Source organism: Cryptotermes secundus, unplaced genomic scaffold (genome assembly GCF_002891405.2).
Source record: "Cryptotermes secundus unplaced genomic scaffold, Csec_1.0 scaffold68, whole genome shotgun sequence".
Taxonomy (NCBI): domain Eukaryota; kingdom Metazoa; phylum Arthropoda; class Insecta; order Blattodea; family Kalotermitidae; genus Cryptotermes; species Cryptotermes secundus.
This window is the reverse complement of record NW_019722422.1, coordinates 251,210-276,408: the sequence shown is the minus strand read 5'-3', so window position 1 is coordinate 276,408 and position 25,199 is coordinate 251,210. Positions and strand designations below refer to the sequence as shown.

Here is a 25,199-nt window from a genome sequence, read left to right as displayed (position 1 = left end):
ATTTTGTCTGTGCTACATACTTTAGTCCATCAACTGTGGTTACCGAGCATTTGCCAGATTCGCCCATTTATGCGTGTTCTCACTCAGTACTGAATTCAGTGAACCGAAAACTTTTCTATACCGGAAGAGTTCTACAGAAATGTATACAAAAGTGTAGTGAACATAACAAGTAATGTTAAAATAACGACAATAAATTAGTCCGTTGCACAGAATACACGCGCGTATCAAAATTTGTAAACCCTAACTTTTTCAGCCTCAGCTTAATTAATGAATACTTCATATAATTGTTAATTGTTCTCCCGGTTTCCATTGCTGTACAGTTCTGTTATGTAAGGTCACGCCGCGCCATAGCTCAAGCGGTTAGTCGCTGGCTTCCCACTGCGGCGGCCCGGGTTCGATCCCGGAGTCTGGTCAAGTGGGATTTGTGGTAGACAAAGTGGCACTGGGGCAGGTTTTCTCCGAGTACTTCGGTTTCCCCTGCCAATCTTCATTCCAACAATTGTTCCACAATCACCCTCACCTATCATCTGGGGCTAGTACAATAGGCCAGAAGTGGCCGCAGTACAAGGCACTTAGTCCCACCCCACTAGCAATAAAAAAAAATGTAAGGTCAGCCACTGAGTTCAGGTGAGGTAGGAAAGATAGCTTCAGTTCTAATCCCTTCTCACGAACTTTCTTATCAGGGGATGTGTGCTTCAGTTTTCCGATAACTCTGCAAGGAACAGGTCGATTCTCACGACAGAAGGATCATGACGTCATCAATTCCCAGCTCTATGCTGCCAATTCGGTTAAAAGGGGTTCGGTCGCAGAATGTTGTAAGGGTCTAAGAACAAATATGTTCACAAAATACTTTTGCACTCAATAAATGTTTATTCGAAAACAACAATGCACATTGGATCATTTAAACTTATAAAATAGGTGACTGATACATTTTGGGATATATAAACTACGAGTTTTTTTTTCAAGAAGTTTCCATACAGCGAGCGGATTCTTTGATGATCCTTCAAAAGTTCTGGGGCGAACTCTGATGTCAGTTTTTAACAAGGGGGGTCAGGTAACCCCAGAAATTTAACAACAGTCTCTCTCGGACCATTTTGACATCAGTTCCTAGTATGTCGCCAATACTGAGTAACGCACAGAATACAAGGACTAAGATCCAAATATTTGTGACGATGTTACATTAATACAAATATTGTGTTTTTGGGCCCGGGGATAGGGACTAGTTCTATCGATTGGTCCCAACCGAGTAGATTTTAGCTGAAAACGGAGACAGAATCCAGTCTTCGAAACTTGTTTTGAAAAATAAACAGGATGATGTTTTTACATAAATACAAGGCGATGGATAAGGTCCAAAAACCGACTACAAGCGTACGCAAGGAAGTACCAGTCATGAGCGATACATCTGTTCTAGCAGTATACTGAACACCCCGCTTTAGTAAATCGTACGGCAATCAGCAGTTAATATTTTCCGGCAGATCTAAAACTACGTCATCACTACCTGCCAACCTTGCTCTACCAATTTCATGGCTCGTTTGCTTTCCCGCCTCTAGATTACTGGGTTTTGGGGCTTCGTCCATAATCTGGTATTCTAAAGAACACTAAAGAAGACAGCGTTTCGGAAACTGAACATGTTTCCGTCAAGTTTCCGAAACGTTACGCTTTTAGAATACCGGACGGTAGACAAAGTAAAACAATCCCGAATGTTGTAGGCCATCACCATAACTTGTTTCTGTGTATTCACTGTCTTCTCACGCACAACTCGCATTAAAAGTTTCAAAATTCAAAATTGGAAATTTTTAAAACTCTCAATTCAACATATTTATTGCACAGCCATATTTCAGCCTATTTAGGGGGCACGCGGTAGAGTAGTTGGTTGAGGCACTATGCTACAAGCCGGAAGGATGAGGGTTCGAGGCCCGTTGAGGTGGATTTTTTTAATTGACCTAACCCTTCCAGCCGCACCATGACCCTGGAAGGCGGAGGTAATTTGAACAAACACTTACAGAAGAAGATTCATTTTGTCTGGCACTGAATTGACTGAATTCGAAAGCTGTCCGTGGCTGCAGACTCTTCAGGGTGGCGCTACACGCACTCTCCATATCTCATATTTCCTGTATTTTCAGAACTGACTCAGTTCTAACCTAACTTGCAGTATTCATAATGAAATCTTTCGTACGTTTCTATTTTCCGATAACCTCAAATGGGGGCTTATGCACCTTTAACTTCTTTTATCCCATTTCCCCATTTCATATAATTGGTTAACGAATAATTTCCAGTATCTTTTTAATTTGTTACATTTTTATAGTTTAATGTTTTCTTATATGCGATGTACTCATTTATATTCCGCCATTTACTGCGTACAGACTGTTCTGTCCAGCTTTACTTTTGTAGACGCTGGAGTCACACGGAAAATACAGGAAGTCGATGTCAATAAAAAGAATTCGGGACAATTCTCTGAACATTCATCCAGGTAGGCCATTGGCAAGCACCTTCCGTCCGCCTGTTCCTTGTGTGTACGTTGGAGATGAAGCATTTGGATTATCGACGGAACTTTTGCTGTCACGCGGAGCAAACAAAACAAAGTATCTCAGAGAAGCAAAATCTTCAACAACCGTCTGTGTTGAGGAAGGAGATTTATAGACTGCACTTTCGGCATGTAGGATGATCTCTTGTCTCTTGACTGGTCTGAATCTGTCAGTGTTTAACCCGTCTGTCCTGGTGCTCTCTTGTAACTTATTGAGCAAGTCTAGTGAAGGTACATCACTTCTCTCCTCTATGTTTTTTGGTGTGAACAATGATAGTCTGTGAGTAGGGCTGTCCTCCCCAAGTTCATCACACTAACCCATTCTCTCATCGCATGTCACTCTTGAATTAGAAGTTTGCAATATCTGCTTGTAGTAGCTCGGTGGGTATAACGACCGGCTACGGTCTGGACAACCGAGGGGTCGGAGTTCGAGTCATGATAGGGTCAAGAATTCTTTCTTCTCCACACCGTCCAGACCGGCTTTGGTGTCCACCCAGCCTCCTCTACAATGGGTACCGGGGTTATTTTCTCGGAGGTAAAGCCGCCGGGGCATGAAGCTGACCGCTCACCTCCAGCTAGTGCCGAGGTCAAGAAAATGTGGGTCTATACATCCACGCTCCTATACACCTTCATGGCGTAGTGCTTAATTATTTATACACAGACAAAAATTTATTTACTTTTAGGTTACTTGCCTTTGGCATATGAACAATATGTGAGGAAGTTTTCGCAAGTTTGTCTACATGAGCATTGATTCTGCAGATGGCATAGTTATAGCGTGTTGTACTTTTCTCGCGCGCGAAAATGTAAATTGCATTAATGACTGATAACGCGGGTTCTGGAAAGAATGAACGGGTTTATTTACTCCTTATACACTCCACCAGTAATTACACATAATTATAGCGCTGTCGCTACTTCTACACTTTATAATTCACTGTCACTCAGACACACACGCACCCCAGTCGTCTCCTGGTAACGCAATTAAAACATAGTAAATATAAGAGTCTCACTGAAATACTCGTACACACTCCAAATATTACACATAACGTCTTCTCTTCGCTGCCGCACTCTTGCAACTAACTCTTAACTACACTGCACTGCACTCTGCACTAATCTAAGATACAACAGGTCTTCGTTATATAGGATCCGTACGGGCGACACAGAAAACACAGATCACATGATTCCTAGCCAGCGAGTTCATTGGCGTGCTGCCTGTTGCAAAGATCAATAACATTCATCCACTAAGACACATCTATCGTTACACATTGGAAAGTGTTTACCGAGCCGTTGTCCCTCGGACAAAGGGATCCCAGGATTCACTTACAGTAATATGCAAATTACTAGCCAAATATATATACTTTATTTCTTTGTGTTTATTATATGTTTTTAGAGCCCCTACGTATTTCGGTCACGTAAGACCATCATCAGGAGGTTTGCCATATTACAGAGGAACTTTACAATTAGAACATATATAAAGCTAAAGCTATAAGCTATCCCTGTAACAGGCCGTGGAGGCCCACAGGGTTGTCAGACGTCGAGGCTCCCATATTTCCTGGACAAACGGTTCACAGATGGCGGTGAGGTTGTCAGCCTTATGCGCCGACCGCCCTTTACCCCCCAGGAAGATTGCTAGTACTCATTTCTGTTAGAAGCTGAGTCGATTCTAGGTTCATAGTGCGACTGCATGGATTAAGTCAATTGAAAAAAATCCACTGACCTCATCGGGAATCGAACCAATGACCTTCCGACTTGTAACACAGTTCCTCAACCAACTCGCTACCGCGTGTCCCTCGCATATATAGAAAGAGAGAATTAAATACCAAAGTCATGAACATCTTACAAAAAAGTAAAACTAATATTATTTGAAAATTCACAGATATAGGTCGCGGGTACTTAATTCAGTTGATTGTATTGTGTCGTGTTGCCTCATGCTCGTCTTTTATGTCAAGAGGGTGGAGCTCTTTCGTTCCGTTATGGTTATTTGCAGGTGAAGCACCGAACTGGTCGCTGCTCATTGTACAGGAGTCTGAGGGGGGCCCTCACTGTACTTACGTAGTGAATTGAAACTCAGTTCGCCGAGCCAGTACTTGTCGCTCAACTCACTGAAATATCTCGGCCCTGGTGTTGGATACAAGGATGAAAAGAAGCAAACATTATTTGACGGGCCTTAATGTGTTAGGGATAAGATGACTCAAACACTGCAAGACCAGACACCGAAGAAGCCATCATCTTCAGTTTCGACACCCAAATTGTAAACATATTTATTTATACATTCTAAAGTAAAACACTGAGACATCTAATACGATTAATGATTAATAAAAGAATACGTAATCATAACTAAAATATCAATATGCAAAAAGAATTAACAATCAAGGAAATAATATAATTTAAAAGTGACGTTTCTCGTGTTTAGAACGAAATACTAACAACGCAAAACAGTCATTAACAATCAGTGTTACAATATTATGGACGAATACAAGAACAAAAATTGAGATAATATGCGTGTTCTTTAAGAGTACTCATATGACTTTTCGTGTTTTTTACTGTAAACATTGTGTTTAAGAGACCATTATTTGAAAGAAACTAAGGCGGTCAATAAAAAGGACTTCATCATTTCTTACACTGTTCTCTACCAGTCACTTTCACTTTGGTATGTGGCGGTATCAGACCGCATTGTTTGCTCGAACTAATTTGAGGAAAGTTGTGGAACACACAAAAGCAACGAAAGGTGTTGGTCGCAGTTGGGGAACTTTCATAATTTGCACACAAGGCACTTGAGAAACTCGGACAACTGTTCCTTTCTCGGTCAATTTAAAGTCAGTCCATCGACTGATTAGAGCTGAACGGATGTATGATTATAAACATGATGACTGGAGACTCCGAGGAAAGAACAGCAGTCGTAATCTACAGAGACAGCTGATCTCCGGCCGGACCGAGAATCGAACTCCTCATCTCCAAAATATGAAGATAGCATGCTGATCGTTGTATCGTGACGTTAAGTTATAATTGGTGCATTTATATAATTGTAATTAGAATGAACAAGCCAAGGAGGATGAGGTGGGCAGGGCATGTAGCACGAATGGGGGAAAAGGAATGCATGTAGGATATTGGTGGGAAATCCAGAAGGAAAGACAGGGAAGACCAAGGAGTAGATGGGTGGACAATACCAAAATGGTTCTTAGAGAGATAGGATGAGATGGTATGGATTGGATCAATCTAGCTCAGGATAGGGACCGGTGGAGGGCTCTTGTGAACACGGAAATGAACCTTCGGGTGCCATAAAATGCTGAAAAATTCTTGAGTGGCTACAGACTTGGCGGCTTCTCAAGATGGGCTCAGCTCCATAAATAAGCAAGTATGACCCTCTTGCACATCTTCACTGAGTGATTCTTAAGCACGTGGCAGTACTGTTTATATTGCCTTGAACAGATTGTACTTAAAATCCAAATTTCACATCCTCTTATTCAAAGGTCAGTTGAAACGAAATATTTTCCCATCTGGCATGTATTAATTGCAATTTTAAGGGCGCCATCTTGTGCGTTTCTCGCACCAAGATGGCAGTTCCGAGAAGTCCCGCTTTGCGTTACACTCTGCGTTTGTATAACCACCATTCCCTATGCTTCTACTTGCCGTGAAAGCGATGAAATATGTTTACGGGAACTCCAGTTTCGTCTGAAACCGAACCGTAGTAGAAACCGCATTCATATTCGTAATTTAATTACACGAAGTGCTTATATTATTTCAATTAGTGCCTGGCGTTTGTCACTTCGTGGTAGCAGAATCCCAAGTATCAAAACCGATGACCCAGAAGCCCACAATAGACGCGATTTTCAGCCAATAGGTTCATCTCTCACCACCACGACTATTTTCACAACTTCAGTCCATTCTTAGGTCCTGAAGTATTCGTAAGGGCCAGTACGTGAAATAACTAAGTCCACTCACTCATGCAGCTGAGCCCTTCTGGAGGAGCCGCCAATTCTGCAGCTACTCAAGAATTTCCTAACATTTTATGTAATCCGAAGGTTCATTGCCGTGTTCACAAGAGCCCTCCACTGGTCCATATCCTGAGCCAGATCAATCCAATCCATACCATCGCATCGTATATCTCTAAGATCCATTTTAGTATCGTCCACCCACCTACGTCTTGGACTTCCCAGTGGTCTCTTTCCTTCTGTCTTTCCCACCAATATCCTATATGCATTGCTCTTCTCCCCCATTGGTGCTACATGTCCTTCCCACCTTATAAGCCTTGATTTTATCATTCTAATTATACTTGGAGAAGAGTACAAGTTATGAAGCTCCTCATTATGCAGTTTTCCTTAACAGAAATTTTAAATATCATATTCATCATAATCAGTTCCAAGATATTATCAGATGATCTGTCCCGTTCATAAATGAATCGTCATAAATCGCCCTCCCATCTTCTTCTTCGTCAACCAACATGTCGAAGGCTTGTAGATTCAGAGTTCATAACTTCTGGAAATTCCCTGAATTAATTCATTCTTGAAACGTGTTGTGCCATTAATTTCCCGCTTTATTAAATATTTTTAGGCAATTCACTGCGAGTAATGGAATGTAGCCAGCAAGTCTCCATAATAATTTAATGTCGGCTACTTCAGTTCTGTTCTTATTAATTCTCTTGAGTGCGCAAGTTCCGTGTCTGTACAAGAGCAGCACTGTCTTCCCTCTTTCTGTTTGTGCAGAGTTCGCTGTATGGTTCCGCACATAAATTCCGTATCGTCATCATATCACAGCCTATATTACTGAGATCCTTAACTTGCTCTATAATTTTATTGTTTATCTAAAGGACATAGCTTTAATTTACTAGTAGGTATTGCTAGATTTATTTCTAGAGTTATGTAACAACAGAGTTTCCGACTGAAAATAATTTATGTAAATTTAAATCGCTCGTCTGCAAACATACTTTTAAAATTAGCGTGTATTTGGCTTCGCCGTTCACACATGGCTGCGTCAATAAAATATTAGAAAGCTCGGGCGACGACGTGGGAGGGGCGTTGGGCATTCTTGTACTACGTTCTGATTAATAGCTTCATGTCAGGAGCTGATACTGCCATTGTCTTTGTTAATAGTCTGGCCATTTGAAAGGCTCTGTGAGGCATGAATTAAATCGTGTAGATCGTTTTAATTATAAGACGGAAGGTCGCGGGTTCAAGTCCCGATGAAGTCATTGGATTTTTTTCAGTTGACCTAATCCTTCCAGCCGCACTAGGCCCTGGGGTCGACTCAGCCTCTAACAGAAATGAGTACCAGAAATTAACTAAATAATTTTCCTGGGGAGTAAAGCGCGGCCGGAGCGTAAGGCTGACAACCTTACCGCCATCTTTGAGCCGATTGTCTAGATAATGTGGGACCCTCAACGTCTCACAACCCTATGGGCCTTCACGGCCTGGTACAGAGATAGCTTTACTTTTTTTTTAACTTTTCAAGATTTGCATAAAGGAATCCGGTCACATGCTTTAAATTTGTCTACCAGTAAAATACGTTAGTGTCTGAATTATGTTATCGTAATTTATAATTAAAGTACTCGGAGAAAACCTGCCCCAGCGCCACTTTGTCCACCACAAATCCCACCTGACCAGACCTGGGATCGAACCCGGGGCGCCTCGGTGGGAAGCCAGCGACTAACCGCTTGAGGTATGGCGCGGCCAAACTGAATAGTTGATACTCGAAAGAAGTTCCTATAGATAAACATTATATAGAGTTCTGGAGGGCGAAGTAGGCAAAGTATTATTAATGTTGACAGATAGTACCAAGTAAACACATACTAAACGTAATGGTCACGTGCGTAGCATTTCTTCTTCGTATTCTGGCCGTTCTGCGTTCAGATCATTGACCGAATACCTTCGGTTAATGATCTGAACTCAGTACGGCCAGTCTGGCAGCTATTTTATATTCGGAATTACTGGGTTTGTGGACTTTGCTAAATTCTATCAGCTTTTTCGTAGCTTTCCAAATTTCCTGCATGGAATTTCTGTGCCCCGTTCTCTTCCTTCCTCTTATCTTCCACTTCATTATTCCCTCGTCACCTTACGATTCGATGCTGCTCACAGCGCCTTTGATCAGATAAAGTTAGTGTTCATTTCATCTGTATATTTGACTCCCTTCTCGTCTGTAAGATCCTTCTCCTCCTATGAATCTGGATTAAATTTGGTGTAGAGACTCCAGTCAATTAATATTTAAATATATTTTTATATATAACATCAGACCGCCTGTGGTCTAGTGGTCACAGTTCCTGACTAGAGTCCTCGGCGCTACAAGATTTTCTGAGAAGTAGTGGGTCTAGAACGGGGTCCACTCAGCCCCTTGAGGATAACTGAGGAGCAGTTTCAAAGAAATATCGGCTACGGTCTAGAAAACCGAGATTAACGGCCGTGGTGAATCGTTGCGTTGACCACGTGACATACTCTATACGCAAAAGTTGGCACTAACTTCGCCGACAAGCAACGATCGCTCGGTCGGTATAGTTCGCTTGCGGACTACAGGCAATGGAGTTTGTTTCTTTGTTTGTTTATATATTACATCATGTACTTACAGCAGTCATTAAAAGTGAAATGATTTAAGGTGAATTTCATAGATACACACGTTATGTTTATGGTAAGACTTATTAGGAATTAATTTGATAAAAGTCTAATTACTTAAAAAGTTAGTTAGTATGTAAGTAATTAATTTTAAACCGTAAGAAATAGATGATAATGATAGGAGGTGGCTGGAAATTGGGGTGAGGGCGCTTTGGTGTTCGCGCTGTTAAGAAACTGAATCTGTTCTCTGAGAGATAATTGTAATTGGACGCAAGTATTCAAAATAATAAAAGAAATTAGAACTCAGCGTTATCAGGCAAATATCGTCCGAAGATACAAGATGCGCAGGCTCCGCTCTGAGAAATGTGGCCTAGGTCTAGAGTATTTTCCATAGCCACGTGTAACAGCAGGCAGAAACATTATTCTCGTGCAAATGTCAGTATCCTCAGTGCAGAATAGAATTCTCTCTCTGTTACTGTAACAAGTGCTTCCTCATACACGGTACTCAAGCTGGGCCGACTCGCGACCAGGCTAAGTGCTCACTCGCAAAACTGCTGCTGGCAAATCTGAATCAGCTTCAGAAAATGCCCATGTTCCATTTTGTGGTATTGACAAATGCCAATTGCAATATTCTATTTGACTGATTTTGATCCGTGGGCTATTTAACTCCCTATATCAGCTGCACCGTTTATTTAGCACAGAGTGTGACGTGAGGACTAGTTGGGGTGCTTCAGTACACGAGTGTAAAGGCTGCGGGCTGAAAGGCCAAGGTGTGGTTCCCGGCAACGACAGCCATTTTCTCTTGGCCACTCTTCGGCTTTGCGGGATCGAGTCCCGATGAGGTGAATTTTTTCAATTGACGTAATCCTTCCAGCCGCACTATGGCCCTGGGGTCGACTCAGCCTCTAACAGAAATGAGTACCAGGAATATTCTTGGAGGTAAAGGGCGGCCGGCGCGTAAGGCTGACAACATTACCGCCATCTACGAGCCGATTGTCTAGAAAATATTGGAACCTCAACATCTCACAGGCCTATGGGTTTCCAAGGCCTGTTACAGGGATACCTTTACTTACTTACTTTTACTTTTCGGCTTTGGGACTTTTTTTTTTGTCTCTGAAACCAAGATTTAATTTAAATTTAAATTTAATGTAGCTATAATGATGAGGCGCCGGTCACGGTAGCCGAGCGGTCTAAGGCATGTACTGTTTTCGCTCGCTCGGAAGCCGGGATTGTGGGTTCGAATCCCACTCAGGGCATGGATGTTTGTGTGCGTTTGTCGGTGTTTGTGTACAGGTAGAGGCCTTGCGACGAGCTGATCACCCGCCCAAGGAATCCTACCGAATGTGTAAGATCTAGAAAAGCCGAAGTGAACGGAGAAGTTCATGGAGGTAGGCCTAGGCCCAGTGGGACTGTAGTGCCAAGGGAAAACAAATAATTATGAGGCGGTCTTTCTGCCGATAATTAAATATTGTGTAATTCACATAAGATATTTCAGAGGTGAAAGCTGACTGCAACAAAAGAAAGAATTTTCTATGTGATGAACTCTTAGGCTATTCATCGACAGTGTTTCTATTAAGTGGTGAGAGGGTATATATTTCGAAGGAATGCCGTGATATGCTGTCGTAATGCCGAAATAGTATTAGGAATATTTAGACTGATAGAGCTTCTATTCTTTATTTTATTTCGTCATCGCAATAGGAAGTATAGATACACCGTATGTTCGTCGTTTCTCACAGTGTGTTTCGGCCCATTAAGCCAACATTAGGTATTTGACATTTTATATTGACTTGTACTCGTCCGCTAGTAATCCTACATTAACCAGTGTTTACATATTCGAATGCCGGTTTTTTATTTATATACAGGGTGTTTCACGGCTTTAGGACATAACTGCAGGAGGTAATTTCTTAGGTCTTCGTGATCAGAAAAGTTCATATAAACATGTGTCCGATTTTGCCGTTATACAGGGTGTAAATAAATATATCTTACAACGCTCTGTGGTAGATAGATGCGTTCAATGTGATCATATTTTGTTAATACACCCAATACAGATGTCGTCAATTCACTATCTGTTTGCGAATCTCTTTAGGGATATCCTAAACCCACGGGTCCTATCTTCTCATGTACCGTACGGTTCTCACTCCATTCTCCAAGAAGAATGAGATGGTAAACAAAGAAGCTGATGAATTACTAAAGAGATCCTAGATTTTTCCCCCAGCTTTAGATTTCTGCTGCATTTGTTAGCCTACAACCGGAAGAAAATTCTGCCTCCTGCACTTCCTGTGATTAATCTTCATAAACCTCCCTTCCCTTTAAATGAAGCCCATTAATTGAACTTTTACAGCATTGCCGTGAATAACAAAGTTGCATACATATATCTATCTATGGCTCGATAGCCCTAGTGCAGTATTTCTCAAACACCGGGCGCTCGTCTTATAAAAAAACTTTACTGAACCGCTGACTCACAAATGTTAAGAACAACTGCCCTAGTGGACCTTGGTCGTTCTTTTCAGTTTCTTAATCCTATACACAGTCGGTAGGAATCCTTGGATGGGGGATCAGTCCGTCGCAAGGCCGCTACCTACACACAGAACGACACAGACACAGAATAAAAGCACACAGACATCCATGCCTCGAATGAGATTCGAACTCATGATCCCAGTATTCGAGTGTGTGAACACGTTGCATGCCTTAGACCGCGCGGTCACAGAGATCGGCTAGTTACATATATACATTTATAAATTTTAACATTCAAATGTACACAATACATAAAATAATACATGTTCAATATAAACTCATTCCTTAATGTGAGATTTTAGATTTATACGGCAGTGAAATCTCAGATTATCATTTTCTGTGTTATTTTGTCGTGTAATCTTCTCCCCTGAAGATGGAAGCAGCAGGTGTCTCCGAAACTTTGTAAATCCTAGCAGTGTACATGTCGTTATAACCTAGAAGATCACAATGTAAATCTATGATGATAAATACCTAATTTATGTGTTTCAATCCATTTCTGTTTCATAAAAATATAAATTCCCCAAAATAAACAAGGACTGACATAATAACCAAATTTACGTAAGGTCTGAGATTTTTCACGGCGGTGACTATGAAGAAATCAGTCGTCTGGGTTGTGGGGCCTTGTAGATAGTGTGTTAACCGACGTTTCGGATGAACGTCGGTTAACACACTATCTACACGGCGCTACGTCCCAGAAGACTGCTTTCTTCAACCAAATTTACAATCGGAAATATCCATCATGGAACGTGTGGAGGAAAAGGGATTCGATTTACAAAATGTGACTGTATGCATCATTTTCAGGAACATTATTGGCTTGTTTAAATGGAATGCACTCAGTAATATATCATTTATTTGCAATGGGCCGTCTCACTTTGTCCATGGTACTATAATTTTAAAACGATCTCATCAAGAATCCACAACAGATTTTCAGATCCTGCTACAAGGTGTGTCGGAGAGGAAATGCTTTTGGGTAGAAGGAAATTTCTTCTGGAAATAACACTTTGATCCAAGAGTATAGTATGTATGAACTAAAAACCGTCGTTTTCATAGAGTAAGGTCGACGGTAATGAACATGCTACACCATTAATATTTTTGTTTCCCACAGCTCCCGTTGATAGTCGTGCTAGCTTCGCTGGTGACAGCCCAACAGTACCCAGAGCAGTACCAAGTGCACGACGATGGTGATTCGTCATCAGCAGCAGTCTCTTCGCCAAGAGTCCCCGATTTCAGCAAATATTATGCTTCAGAGACATCTCCCGGCGGCCAGAAATCTGCAGCTGCTGCTGAAGAGGCTGGCTTTGTGCGCCCAATAGACTTCTCAGCCCTCTTCGGAGCCACTAATGTTGGGTTTGGTGGCGATGCTGCAGGTTCGAGTCAAGTCTTTCGTCCTGCGAACTCAGATTTGAACAATTTTGCTCTGCCACTATCGAATGCAGCAAGTGTCTTCCCTGCAGAACTAGAAGGCAGTGCTACAACAAAGAATAGTGACGTTGGGTTCACTAGTCCAAATGTGAAGTTCCAGTCCCTTTTTGATGCATCTGGTTCCGCAACAGAAGTTGGTTTCCGGCCCCAAGATTTCCTGAAGCCCCCAGGAGGCGATAAGGCATCAGAAGAAAGCTCTCCTGCAACTACTTCAGGCTTCTTCTCGCCATCTTTTGCGAAGTTAGACGGCGAATACAATGTTCATCCAGGACCACAGTATTCTCACTATGCCTTGCCAGCAGCTGCCGAGCAGCGTCCTAATAAATCAGCGTACCGTGCTTCATCTGAATCAGAAGAAGAGGATTCGCCCACGTACGCTCCTGCAACTTCAAAGGAGAGTTACGATGAGAAGAAAAGTTACAAAGCATCCCCCACAGAGGAATACTCCTTTAAGCCTACCTACAAAGCCAAAGTTCCTGAGTACATCGAAGGGAAATCAAGCTACGCCCCGTCTGCAGATAAATATGTCTACAGACCTATTTACGGCCCTCCGTCCCAAGATCGCACATCTTCAAGCGAGGCAGTAAAATCTGCATACGTGCCTTCTGCTGATTATTACACAAGTAAGACCAATTATCGTCCCTCTCCATCAGAACATCAGCAAAGAAGTAAACCAATCTACTCTTCACCACCTCCCCTCGATATTTATGGAAAATCTGCTTCATACCTACCAGCATCTACAGAGCAGCGTGAGGAAAAGCCGCGTTATTCGTCCCATGTAGATCCTGATGTTATATATGGCAAGAGTCTGCCACCTACATACCAGCCATTGTCGTCAGAACCACACCAAGGAAAATCCAGCTATCCTGTGACTTATCCTACGGCTGTGTATAATGACAAGTACATATCGAAGCCATCTCCATCATCTCAGTCAAAATTCTATAGCAGTACAACAATTCCATTTAGCACCGGAAAACCTTCATCTCTTCCGAACGCTAAATCTGCTACTCCGACAGCTGGGAGCCCTAGTAACAAACAAGAATCTTATGAAGACGAACCTGCCGGACACGGACCCCCAGAATATGCGCCGTCAGGCACAGCAACTGACAAGAAGAAGTGTAAGAAAATTAACAAAAAGCTCACTGCCGATGACGTTGCTAAAGGGCGGTTCCGTCGCGATGCTATGACTTGCTACGAATGCGAAGACCCCAAAACAGGGGGGACCTTTGAGCAGTGTGCGTACTCGACAGAGCCAAATGCAAAGTCATATTTCGTTGGGCACGCCCAGAAATATAGCACAAATTCTGGCACAAAGCCAACCAGCTACCGGTATCGTAGATACCTCAGTAACGATCCATATGGGCTTGATGAGGAGGGAGAGGAATTAGTTGCTGCAGAGTCGCATTCTAGAGTTGCTCGTCAAGGTTATGGTTACGAATATGGTGCCTCTGGAAGCGACGGTAAGAAAGGGGATTATCACTACGACCCAGAATACTTCACTAGCAGCAGTGATGATTACACTGAATACAAGCCATCAGGAACCAACATAGATCAAAAGAATTGCAAGACAACAAAGAAGGATACCATGACCTGTATGGTGTGCAAAGATCCTAAGACTGGTGGCTCTTATGAACAATGTTCATATACTGCAGAACCGAAAAAAAATAACTACTTTGTGGCACATGAAACTTCCTTCAACTCAGGAAATAAGCAACCGTATACTGAGAAACACAGCGAGTACAAATATCCTCATGGGAGCTCAAGTTCAGATGAACCTCATTCTCGACAAGTTCGACAGGAACCTTCTCCGAGAATCAAGAAAGAGAAGTTGAAGAAGGCTATAGGCAAGAGTAATGTTAATAACAAGTATGACAGCCCGTACGAATTTTCTGCTAGTACAATAAACAGACGTGAGGCAAAGGAAGAAAAGAAGGGTGGAGTAGGATTGGATCCTTTCTTGTACGGTGAACCGGAGCCGTACGATCCAAAAGCTTCCGAGAAGGAAGCAGAAGAAACAGAACAGCAAGATTCATACTTTCCGGGAGGTAAATCCTATGACGAATATTTCCGACACCTCTTCCCCGAGTTACATGACGGGGGTAAGGAAAGCGCCAGCAGCGACTCCGAAAGCTATGACTACCCTTCTTCCGCCAATACAAAGAACGAGAAAACTGTGACACCTGGATTCGAATATAAACCTAGTCTTCCTGACTACTTTACCGACAACGAACAGAAGAAAGATCTCGAGAAAGTTCTGGGAGAATTCACTCAAAAGGACCGCTCCGCGTGCAAGAAAGTGGTTAAGGACAAGATGACGTGTTACAAATGTGTGGATAGCAAAGGAATGCAGCATGAAGAGTGTATGTTTGTGGCGGCGTCCGAGCCCAAGAGTTCTCATCTGGCCTATCACGAAGTGAAGGAGTACAGGTTAGTTCCTCCACCGGGTGTGCCCGACGGGAAGGGGTCTCCTGCTGCATCTCTTCCCGTAGCAGCTGATTCCGTTTCTTCTTCCTCCTCTGACATTACCAAGACTAGCGACAAATCTTCAACAGCTACGGACAAAGTTACAAAAACTGTAGTGACAACTACCACCCCAAAACCTAAACGGAAAACCTTTTTTAAGAAAGTGACGACTTCAACTTCTGCAACTCCAGTCGCTGACAGCAAATATGGAGAAACTTCTAAAGTTGAGATCCTTAAGGTAATGCAGAAACCTACTAAGCCTCTTTCCTCTTCTTCATCATCTGAGAAATCTCCTGCTGTTGCCGTCAGATTAACGCGCAGGTCCTCTAGGACTTCGGTTCACACAACAACTACCACTCTTACAACACCCGAACCGCCTCGTAAGAAACGGAAACTGTCAAAGAAGGCCGTTAAATATGATTCAGTACCAGCAGCTAGTGAGACCAGTGAGAAGAAGGTTCCGGCTACAAAATCCAGTGTAATTCCTCCAGAGCCAGAACTCTCAGCCTCTGACCTGAGTCCTGATGGATATTACAGCGCGGAGACCAAGACGAAATTTGACCCAGTTCTGAAAGTCACTCTTCCGGAGTACATGTTGACACGTTCCGAACATGAGGCCATCTTTGACGAAGTGATGGCGTCTGGACGCAGACGCTGAGACAACACGTAGACACAGACTGCGACCTAAACAAGTACGTGGGAAATTTGTTCTTACAGAGTCTCTGCTTGGGATACTGTGCATTGCATGTCTTTGTGTCTCCTATGTAGAGTTCTTTCACAAATGTAACAAGTAATTGGCCCTTTAGCGTCACTCTGCACCTTTCTCACATAGACATTCTGCCCTATGTTTGAGAGAGGAGTAGAAATTTTCTCTGCAGTTCTGTGATAGTTAATGATCTTATATAAATAACATTTTTTTCACATACATTTGAGAAGAGGCCGTGTAAGAAAGCCGTTAAATGTTAACAAGTAACCATATTCGGTTAAGTGCATTTCCTAAATCATCGAATTATAAAGTAATGTCCGCAGTACCTGAGGATTGGAGAGTACTAAATAACACTGCAGCAAGAAGCCCAGCTACTGATCCTTGAGACCAGTAATTGGCAGTTTACACACCTGCAAAGAGACTCTTGTGTTGTTATTCAACTGCGCCGCTTCCGCTCATCGTGGTGATCAGCAGTAACACAAAGATTAGGCCGCGCCATAGCTCAAGCGGTTAGTCGCTGGCTTCCCACCGCGGCGACCCGGGTTCGATCCCGGGTCTGGTCAAGTGGGATTTGTGGTGGACAAAGTGGCGCTAGGGCGGGTTTTCTCCGAGTACTTCGGTTTCCCCTGCCCATCTTCATTCCACCAAATTCTCCATCGTCATAATCACCCTGGGCAGGCTACAATAGGTCAATCAGTAGCCGCCGTGCCGAGTGGACCCAGTTGGACTCCACCCCCCACTAAGCGAATTTAACACAAAGATTAAAGAAACATTTTAGCATGCAGAATAGAAGTGTAAGCGACACGACAGTATTCTATTCATTATCCGTGGGTTGACTTGTCGCTTTTGGCTTATCCATATGTAATTTGTGGGCATTCGTACGAACTTCCCGTGGATATCTCCTTGCTTGTTCGCGTGTTTCTACCGCTATTATTCATAACGTTTAACTGTTTTACTTAGCCTAGGACCTATATTAAACACATATCATTGATCGGTATTCAGCCAGTCTATTGGCTTATCGGTCGGATCTACAGAAAACGTGTCACGTGATCACTCTCCACTGTTGCGACCTCACCGCACACACGGAAAACACAGCTTCCTCTGTTGTTGCGTAACCTAGCAGCGGACTATTTACCGAGAATCTGTCTTCGCGGGAACTTGTTTACCAACCCGTTGCGTAACAATGGGTGTGCATGTAATAGTATTTATCGGAGTAAATAATACAGCGAACAGAAACTTTAGAGAAAATGTAACAGACAGTTTATCTTCAACAAAACTTTTCCATAATACTTATTCTTTTATGGATACTATGTAAATGAAGAAATTTGTCTCTATGAAGACTACTCCGAATTTCTGTATTAAGAAATCACCGTCTCTCGATCACACCACAGATTTTGGATATCCGTGTTTTCGATTATTGATACGTCTTTCTCCTTCATTAGCACTTGTAATCGGAGGTATGCTGTTGCACATCCCTCTGTCAGTATGACTACCCACGCAACAATGCCACTTTTTTTTACTAGTAGTATTCTAATTAGAGACTTACTACCTTGTCAAAAATAGAATCAATCATTGCAATAGTGGGAGTACTTTGTAGATACTGTGTTATGCTACTTGTTTGCAAAGGGATAAAGATCTTAACTGAATTTATGTATAAATACATGAACATCCATAATTCACTTTATTTCCAATTGAATCCGACTAAATATAGTCGTTATATAGTTGCATGATCATGGAGTACAGTGTTGCTAATGGTTTCATAAAAGTAAATTAAAAAAGAAATAAATTAATAAATAAGTAAAGTGTGCTTATATTGAGTATTGAAACTGTCTTTATCTATCGGCTCCATCGCGCCAATTTCTGTGCACCAACTGACCTATCTCTGATTTGTCTCAGAAAATCTTAATTGGAAAATATTTGGACCTAAAATTAAGGTAGCATGTTATAGGAGTAGATGAGCGTTCGACTGCTGTTTTAAAGGCGTTTAGGCTCATTCTGGCCATGTTGTACCGCTGTTAGGAAGTGAGCGACTCTACCACGGTACAGCGCATGGGAAATGCCGTTAGGATGTAAATATCTTTATATTAATTTTGGTTTGTTGATTCTTTCCTCCTTAGCCTTTGAGTTGTATTCATCACATAGTACGAGAGAGACAGTGTGCATAAATAGGTCACAAATGGATGTAAAGCAGCTGTAATTGACGTAATACGTTTCCAATATGTATCACTAGGTAGTAGCACAGTCCATCTTCATGACGTTCTAGGCAGCAGACGCAAATGCACATGTTCAGAGGCTGGTTTCAGTATTCAAAATGGCGACATGCTAGAGTAGTGTACTACTGAAGAACAGCCTTCTGTTGTGCTTTTTTTGGGGGGGGGAAGGGCTCAGTTCATAGGATATTCACGGAGAATTGTTTCGTGTTTGTGTTTGTCGCGTAAAGCGGTTCACAACTGGGTCAAGAAATTCTCTCAAAAGCGTTCGAAAGTCGCAGATGCTGAAACAGAGGTGCGGAAATGGCTGAGACAAGAGTCAAAATATTGTCATACTGCGGGTTTCGGCGCACTGGTAAAGCGATGGGACAAGTGTATCAATGTTGGTGGAGGATATGGCGAGAAATAAAACTTATTCTCCAGGTTCGAATATCACATATTTTACGGTTTATATCCATTTATGGCCTATTTACCGACTCTCCCTCATATATGAATGATGGCGCTATATAACAGTCAAGTACAAACTATAAAGGAAAAGGTAAAAAAAAAATTGCCCCTTGGCATAATTAATTAAGCACACCATGCTATGAAGACGTATGGGAACTGGAGTTATGGCTCCACTATTCTTAACCTTGGCACTAGATAGAGGTGAATAGTCGCACGCCCCTGCCACTCAAGACAGATGATTTAATAAACGAGGATATGCTAATTGAAAAATATTACAGAGACAAAGAGAAAACACATTTTCAGAGGAAGTAACAGACTCTTATTCCACTTCAAGCCTCTAACTATCGTCGGTATGGTAGACGAGACACAGGAAGACCAAGAATACGTTGGAAAGAAACGTAAAATACTAGAAACCTGAACAGACAATTCACCTAATCCATGAAATGATTATGATGATATTGATGATAATGAATCATCTTAATAAATAAGATTTTAATACCTCAGATCAATCACGCATACATTCTTCAAATTTAGTTCTAAATGCTTTTCTCTTTCCCCCATATTCTTCTAAATATACGACCTTTTGGCGTGCTATTATAAATTAGATGCCTGCAGTTCCAGCGCAAGCAACCAAGGCACAAGCGTTGAACCGAGCCTTGCACTTTGCAGCCACGTATTCTGAAGCAAACTGTACACGTTACTCAGAAAATCTACAATGTGCTGTTAATTCCTGTTTGGACAGAAGAAATTCAATTTCCATTCCAGCGATTCACAGTAAAGACAAGTGCCCTTCGGAGCGAGGAGGGGGGAATTAAAACTGAACCGGAGATTCGATATGTATCGCAGTGAGTTCGGATGTTAACGGCTAACAGTAATCCGATTTACTTAATGTAATTCTGTGCAGCTCGGAATTCACTTTCCCGCGGACTCTGTAATAAAGAAATACAGGATGTCATTTCAGAGCGAGGAAGGAAGGAATTCCATGTGCTGAGTAGAAAGTACGGTCTGAAATTTTATTTTGCAGTAAAACCTGCTCGCTTATAATAATTAATCGGTGAATTCCTTAATCGTTAATTACTGGATAATCAGTTGAGCTCCATATAAATTTGTCCACATTTTTTAAGCCTCAGATATACTGCATTTAAGCTCATTTATATATTATGAAGATTCCTTGCCCTCTTCGGAGGAACTCCCCCCACAGGTTGCTCTCCTAAATCAGATGAGATTAGTTTAATTTCCCTATTTTGGCCACGAAGCGTCTCGAAATCACAGATGTTTATGCAGCCCTTAATAAAATTCTTATGAAGTAGACCACAAATGAGTGATAATAATAATAATAATAATAATAATAATAATAATAATAAGTAAATGTTAAAGAAGAATATGAGATCAAGGTATCATTGAATTCAACGTGTTTAGAAGTAAAAATAACACTTGTCATGTAACAGAAATGACGCTTAGAAATGTATATGCCACATATTTGCAACTTTCAGTGTGAAGAATTTCTTTGTTTTCTTTTTAAAAAGTTATTCTTATGTTTGGGTTGATGCTGGGAAGTCGAATTACAAATCTTGCCCAAAATTTAGACTGTTTATGTTTTGCTTTTCATTGCTGCGTAATTCGAGAAACCGATATCGCACTAAAATTTGCTGCCAATGAACTGCGCCGTTTCTTGAGGCTTTTCCTCTCAGGCAAAAACACTGCAGTTTATATTTTGTTCTCTTCCTTTCGAAGTCTAATTTCTATTCAAAAGAAGCTTACAAATGCAAATTATCATAAGTTAATAATAATAATTATATTTAAATTATAACTTTTTATATTATAATAGAATTTTCTTGTGGAATCCTTAATTTTTCGTCACGGAACCCCGGGGTTCAGCAAAGCACAGTTTGGGAAACGCTGATTTAGTCCATGCCCGCTACTCTGTTGCATTAAGGACCATCCTAAATTATTTGCGAATTTGCTATAATTTAGAGCAGGGCTGACCAGTTCGCGGCAAGGGGTGGCGTGCATTTCGCCACTGAGTTTTATTTATGTGTCGTTTATTTCACGACGTTGGCACTGGCCGAACTATACAGTGCAACATCTAGTGGTAACATGATTATTGAATCGGACAGAATTTTGGAAAGAAACTGCCGTGACCTAATGGAGTTAATATCCCAGAGTTTGCCTGGAGGTACTGAATAAAACCACGAAAAACGCAATCAGGTTAGCAGTGCACCGACTGGAATTGAAACCGAACCTCTCCCTATTCTAATCTGGAGCGTCCCACTACAGCAAACATCTGAGATGGTTTCATACGGCCCCATAGGATCGTTCCACCCCCAAAATATTTATCAAGGCTTTCCCCCCTTCTTTAAAATAAGTCGGTGGATGTGCGTAAAGTTCTTGTCAAATATTACATGTAATTTTTCACTTGATTTCACACTACAGCTAATAAATAACTTGACAGAATTAACGTGACTCAGTGATCGTTAGTAACATCGTAACAGTCTAGCAGACTTTTGATGACAAAATTAGGCATCGTCGACCCGGAAACCTGTAATTTAAATAAATATTTTCGAACTTTATTGAGTCCGACACATTCTTCTGCTTCTGCTTCAAAGATGTGATCAATTCAGGATAGAACTTGCGTGGGTTTACTCTTTTCAGTTCCACCCACGTCTGGATACCCGAAGTATATAATACGCCTCCACAGTTGTTACAAGTTGGACAGCCCTGATTTAAAACGAATGCTCAATACTGTGCAGTCTTCCTCTACTGCAAACCGAATTAAGTGTTTAACTTTAATCCGTTGTGGGACCACCAGTTAAGCCAGACATATGAATGCTGTTGTTTAGTGCGGTTGTGACGTGTCTGCAGTAGAATCCTGACCTCTCCCAAAGTTTATCTCATTCTGTAGCATTTTGTTATGACGTCGCCTCTCCCATAAGTGGCAGATTATTCTATGAAATAGTTTTACAATCCGCTGAAATTTAAAATGGGGCAACCATTTGCTCTGTGGAGGTCATTCGCTTCTCCCCTTTAACGACCGCATGGACTCCACGTCTGAACCTTCAGAACATCCAAACAAAGGGATACTAGATTCGTATTGCACGGGCTGTTGCTTCCAGTGCACTCGCCTATATGAAATTAACTTTACGGTTCAAGGGAATAGGGATAATAGTGGCATTGACCCGAGGGTAGATTTGCTCCGTCAACTTGTAAGCTATGATAAAGCTTGTCTAGAAATGTCTTACAAGGGATACTGGCAATGCGTCTTTGTGCAGAATGAAAGATGTGAGCCGTGTTAACGAGACGTTAAAAGTGTAATCCCTACTATAATATATGGAAGGGATACGTTCCTCCGAAACGTCGATTAACACCACATCTACACGGTGCCACATCCCAGAAGACTGCTTTCTTCATGTTTAATATATGCTTCAGAATCTTATTGTAATGGAGAATTGCATTCAGAATTTGATTTTAACATAACTTAGAATTAATAACCACGTTTTTCTCCTTCTGCTTAACCGTGATTGTGTTGTATTACGGAATTCCGGAAAGTACTTACAGCGCTCCTTTTGCTTCATCTCGAACACCATAAGACTTATGGAGATATTTATGGGACAAAAGTACGGTTCACATTTCCCTACAACCTATGTTCGAAACAATCTTCTCTCCGACGAATATTTATCCAGATACGCGCAAATTCGTCTCAACCCCCACGTAAAGTCGTCGTTAAACCTGCCCACTATAAAAAAAAATATTCTGGCAGTGCTACTCGCATAATTTCCGTTGATACGACAGGGACCGCATAGAAAACGACGCGTCCAACATTTATTCTATTGCTGCATGCGTATTCGTTGCCCGCGGTAACGTTCTTACCGAGCCGTTGCCTAGCAACGACTGGAGGACATATAAACTCGGACTGATAGGAGGGATTTATGAAGTACACCGTTGAGATTGGCTTAAATGTCATGATATACATACGACGTTTTATAAAGCTTCAAGCATTCAAAAGTTAACAGGGGGGGAATTCGCAGATATACAGACAGCAAGGTGAACTCATAAGCCAACGTTTTTTTTTTTTAATAAGGAAAGTAGGCTAAAATATTTAACTTATTACAACTAACAAAAGCGACATTTTAGTAGAATATTTTTTTTAGATTTAGATTTAGATTTTAGAAATCAAATAGCTCGCTAGTTTTCGTACAATGCTCCAGTGTCAAATTTAATCGAAATTCGTCCAGTGGTTCTTGAGTTTGAAACCTGCAAGCCTACAGACATGACGACCCCTTAGTGCGTTCTTTTCAGGCACATTTTGCATAAGGGTAGGAGTTGTCACAAGTTGAATGCAGGCAAAAGAGTTTCAAGTTAACGAAACATTTCATGTAAGAAGATCCATGTGAGCTAGTGAAAAGTGACTGAGTGCGCAGATCTGTGCAAGCAAAGAACCTTCATCTTCGCCCTTTTAGTTTAAACACGATTCTCATATTTAAAGACTGTGTCCTAACGTCCTAACTTCATGAGGCGTGTTGAAATGTGTCACGCAGAGTGGAAGGTAGACGTTTCTGAACCTTTAAATTGACTCACCGTTTAAAATTTCACAGTCATGCTCAGATAAATTAATATCCTTACGAAATATGGAGTTAATAATTTTATGCGAAGCCATGGTCTGTTGTTTGCGTAGTCCCATAAAGCAAATTTCACATCAGTGCCTCCTTTACACACCGAATCAGTCTTTTTTTTTTAGACTGAAGTTGACAGTGTTTTCATGTCTTGAAATTCTCTGAATGTTTCGATATATTGCAAATTAATGTAACATTCATCTATTTCAAAATCATGGAACGCTACTATCAAAGCGTCATTCCAGCTTCAGTGTTGAAATGCAAAAGGGGGGGGATTTCAGTAGACAGAAGAGAGAGTACGTGGTAGAAAGAGCTGAGGTGATAAGCTCGAGCCATGTGATCTATCTCAGAAGCTGAAGAAGCGATACGAGACTAATCAAAACGCGGACGCAAGGAGGAGTCAAAGCTGGGGATCGATGCTACTGCTTCTCAGATCTGCGTTCATTATCACGCCTCACGCTGAATCAGAGATGCTGTACTCGCCCCCCCCCCGAATAGCAACTGAAGCACAATTTGCCTTTATCCTACGAAGTTGTCAGCGTGGCAGAATTAGCTCCGTTGAGTGGAATTCCTAATGAGAAGCGGATAGTGGCTCAGAATCCCCAGTCTGGAATCCGGTTGTTCATTATGTCTCCACAAAAGCCCGCCACTGGTCCTTGTTCCGAGCCAGATGAATCTGGTGATGAGCTAATGGTAATAATTTAGTTCTTTATAATTTATGTGCCGAGTCAACAGCCGCAAGGCCAATTACAGACACAGCACAGTGTAGATGCAAGTAATTACATTATGGACAAACACAACATAAAAGTCAAAGACAAATTAAAGGTAAGCACAGGAGAAAAACACATTAATGCAGACAAGTAAGCAACACACAAGCAAAGTAATTCAATTCAATTCAATTCAATGCTTTATTTATTTACGTGCCGAGCTCAACAGCGGAGGCCAATTACAGAGTCAGCACGGAAAATATAAAACAACAAACAACAGACAATAATAAAAATCAAGACAATACACACATAGATAATAACAGGTCAAAAACGTTAAGTGTTTGGAAAATTAAAACAATTTACAGCAAAAAACTAATTGCATACTTAGCTCAAAAGCCAGTGACAAGTTAAAAAGACAGTGCAAATAGTAAAAAACAACCAAAAGTACAAAAATTATCAAACTAAACAATTCAAACTTAAACTAGATTTACTAAAAATGTCTACAAGTTCGCAAACAAAATTTGCAGCAACAACACATCTAGCTGTGGGACAGCGACTGAAAGAACAGCTAAATGTAGAAAAATTTCGAATGTTCCGAGAAGGAACCCGCAAACCGACCGCATCAAGGACAGAGGAGCAATATGTTGTGCCTCTAAAAACATTTATTAAAAACAAAGCATCAATATGACGCCGTCTGACATCCAAGGTTTGCAGATTTAGTTTATCCAAAATACTAAAATAATGATAATCTATATCTTTAAAAAATCTATTATGACAGAGAGCTGCAAATTTTCTTTGTATACGCTCAAGTTTGCTGGAGTCAGTATTCGTTATCGAATTCCAAACAACAGAAGCGTACTCCAGTTTGGATCTGATTAAAGCAGTATACAGCATCAAAAGACTGTCTAAGGTAGAGAAGGAAAACGTAATGGTGCGAATTAATCCTAGTAATTTCATAGTTTGTGAAAATAAAATATCTACATGTTGATGAAAGTGAAGCTTTGAATCGATAAGTACTCCAAGATCCTTAATACTATCAGTTCGCAAAATAAAAAAATTT

At 41.3% G+C, this 25,199-nt stretch overlaps 1 protein-coding gene across 4 annotated transcripts in view; it reads left to right on the top strand.

Moving 5' to 3' along the window:
• Positions 1 to 25,199, top strand: part of LOC111861259 — a 161,017-nt gene that overhangs the window by 130,298 nt on the left and 5,520 nt on the right. For 3 of the 4 annotated variants that reach the window (XM_033750244.1, XM_033750245.1, XM_023845675.2), the window contains exon 2: positions 12,680 to 16,151. In XM_033750244.1, coding sequence (XP_033606135.1) covers positions 12,680 to 16,117 — 3,438 coding nt within the window. In that variant the 3' untranslated portion in view covers positions 16,118 to 16,151. The remainder of the gene's footprint in view (positions 1 to 12,679; positions 16,152 to 25,199) is intronic. The other variant, XM_033750246.1, reaches the window with a different exon arrangement.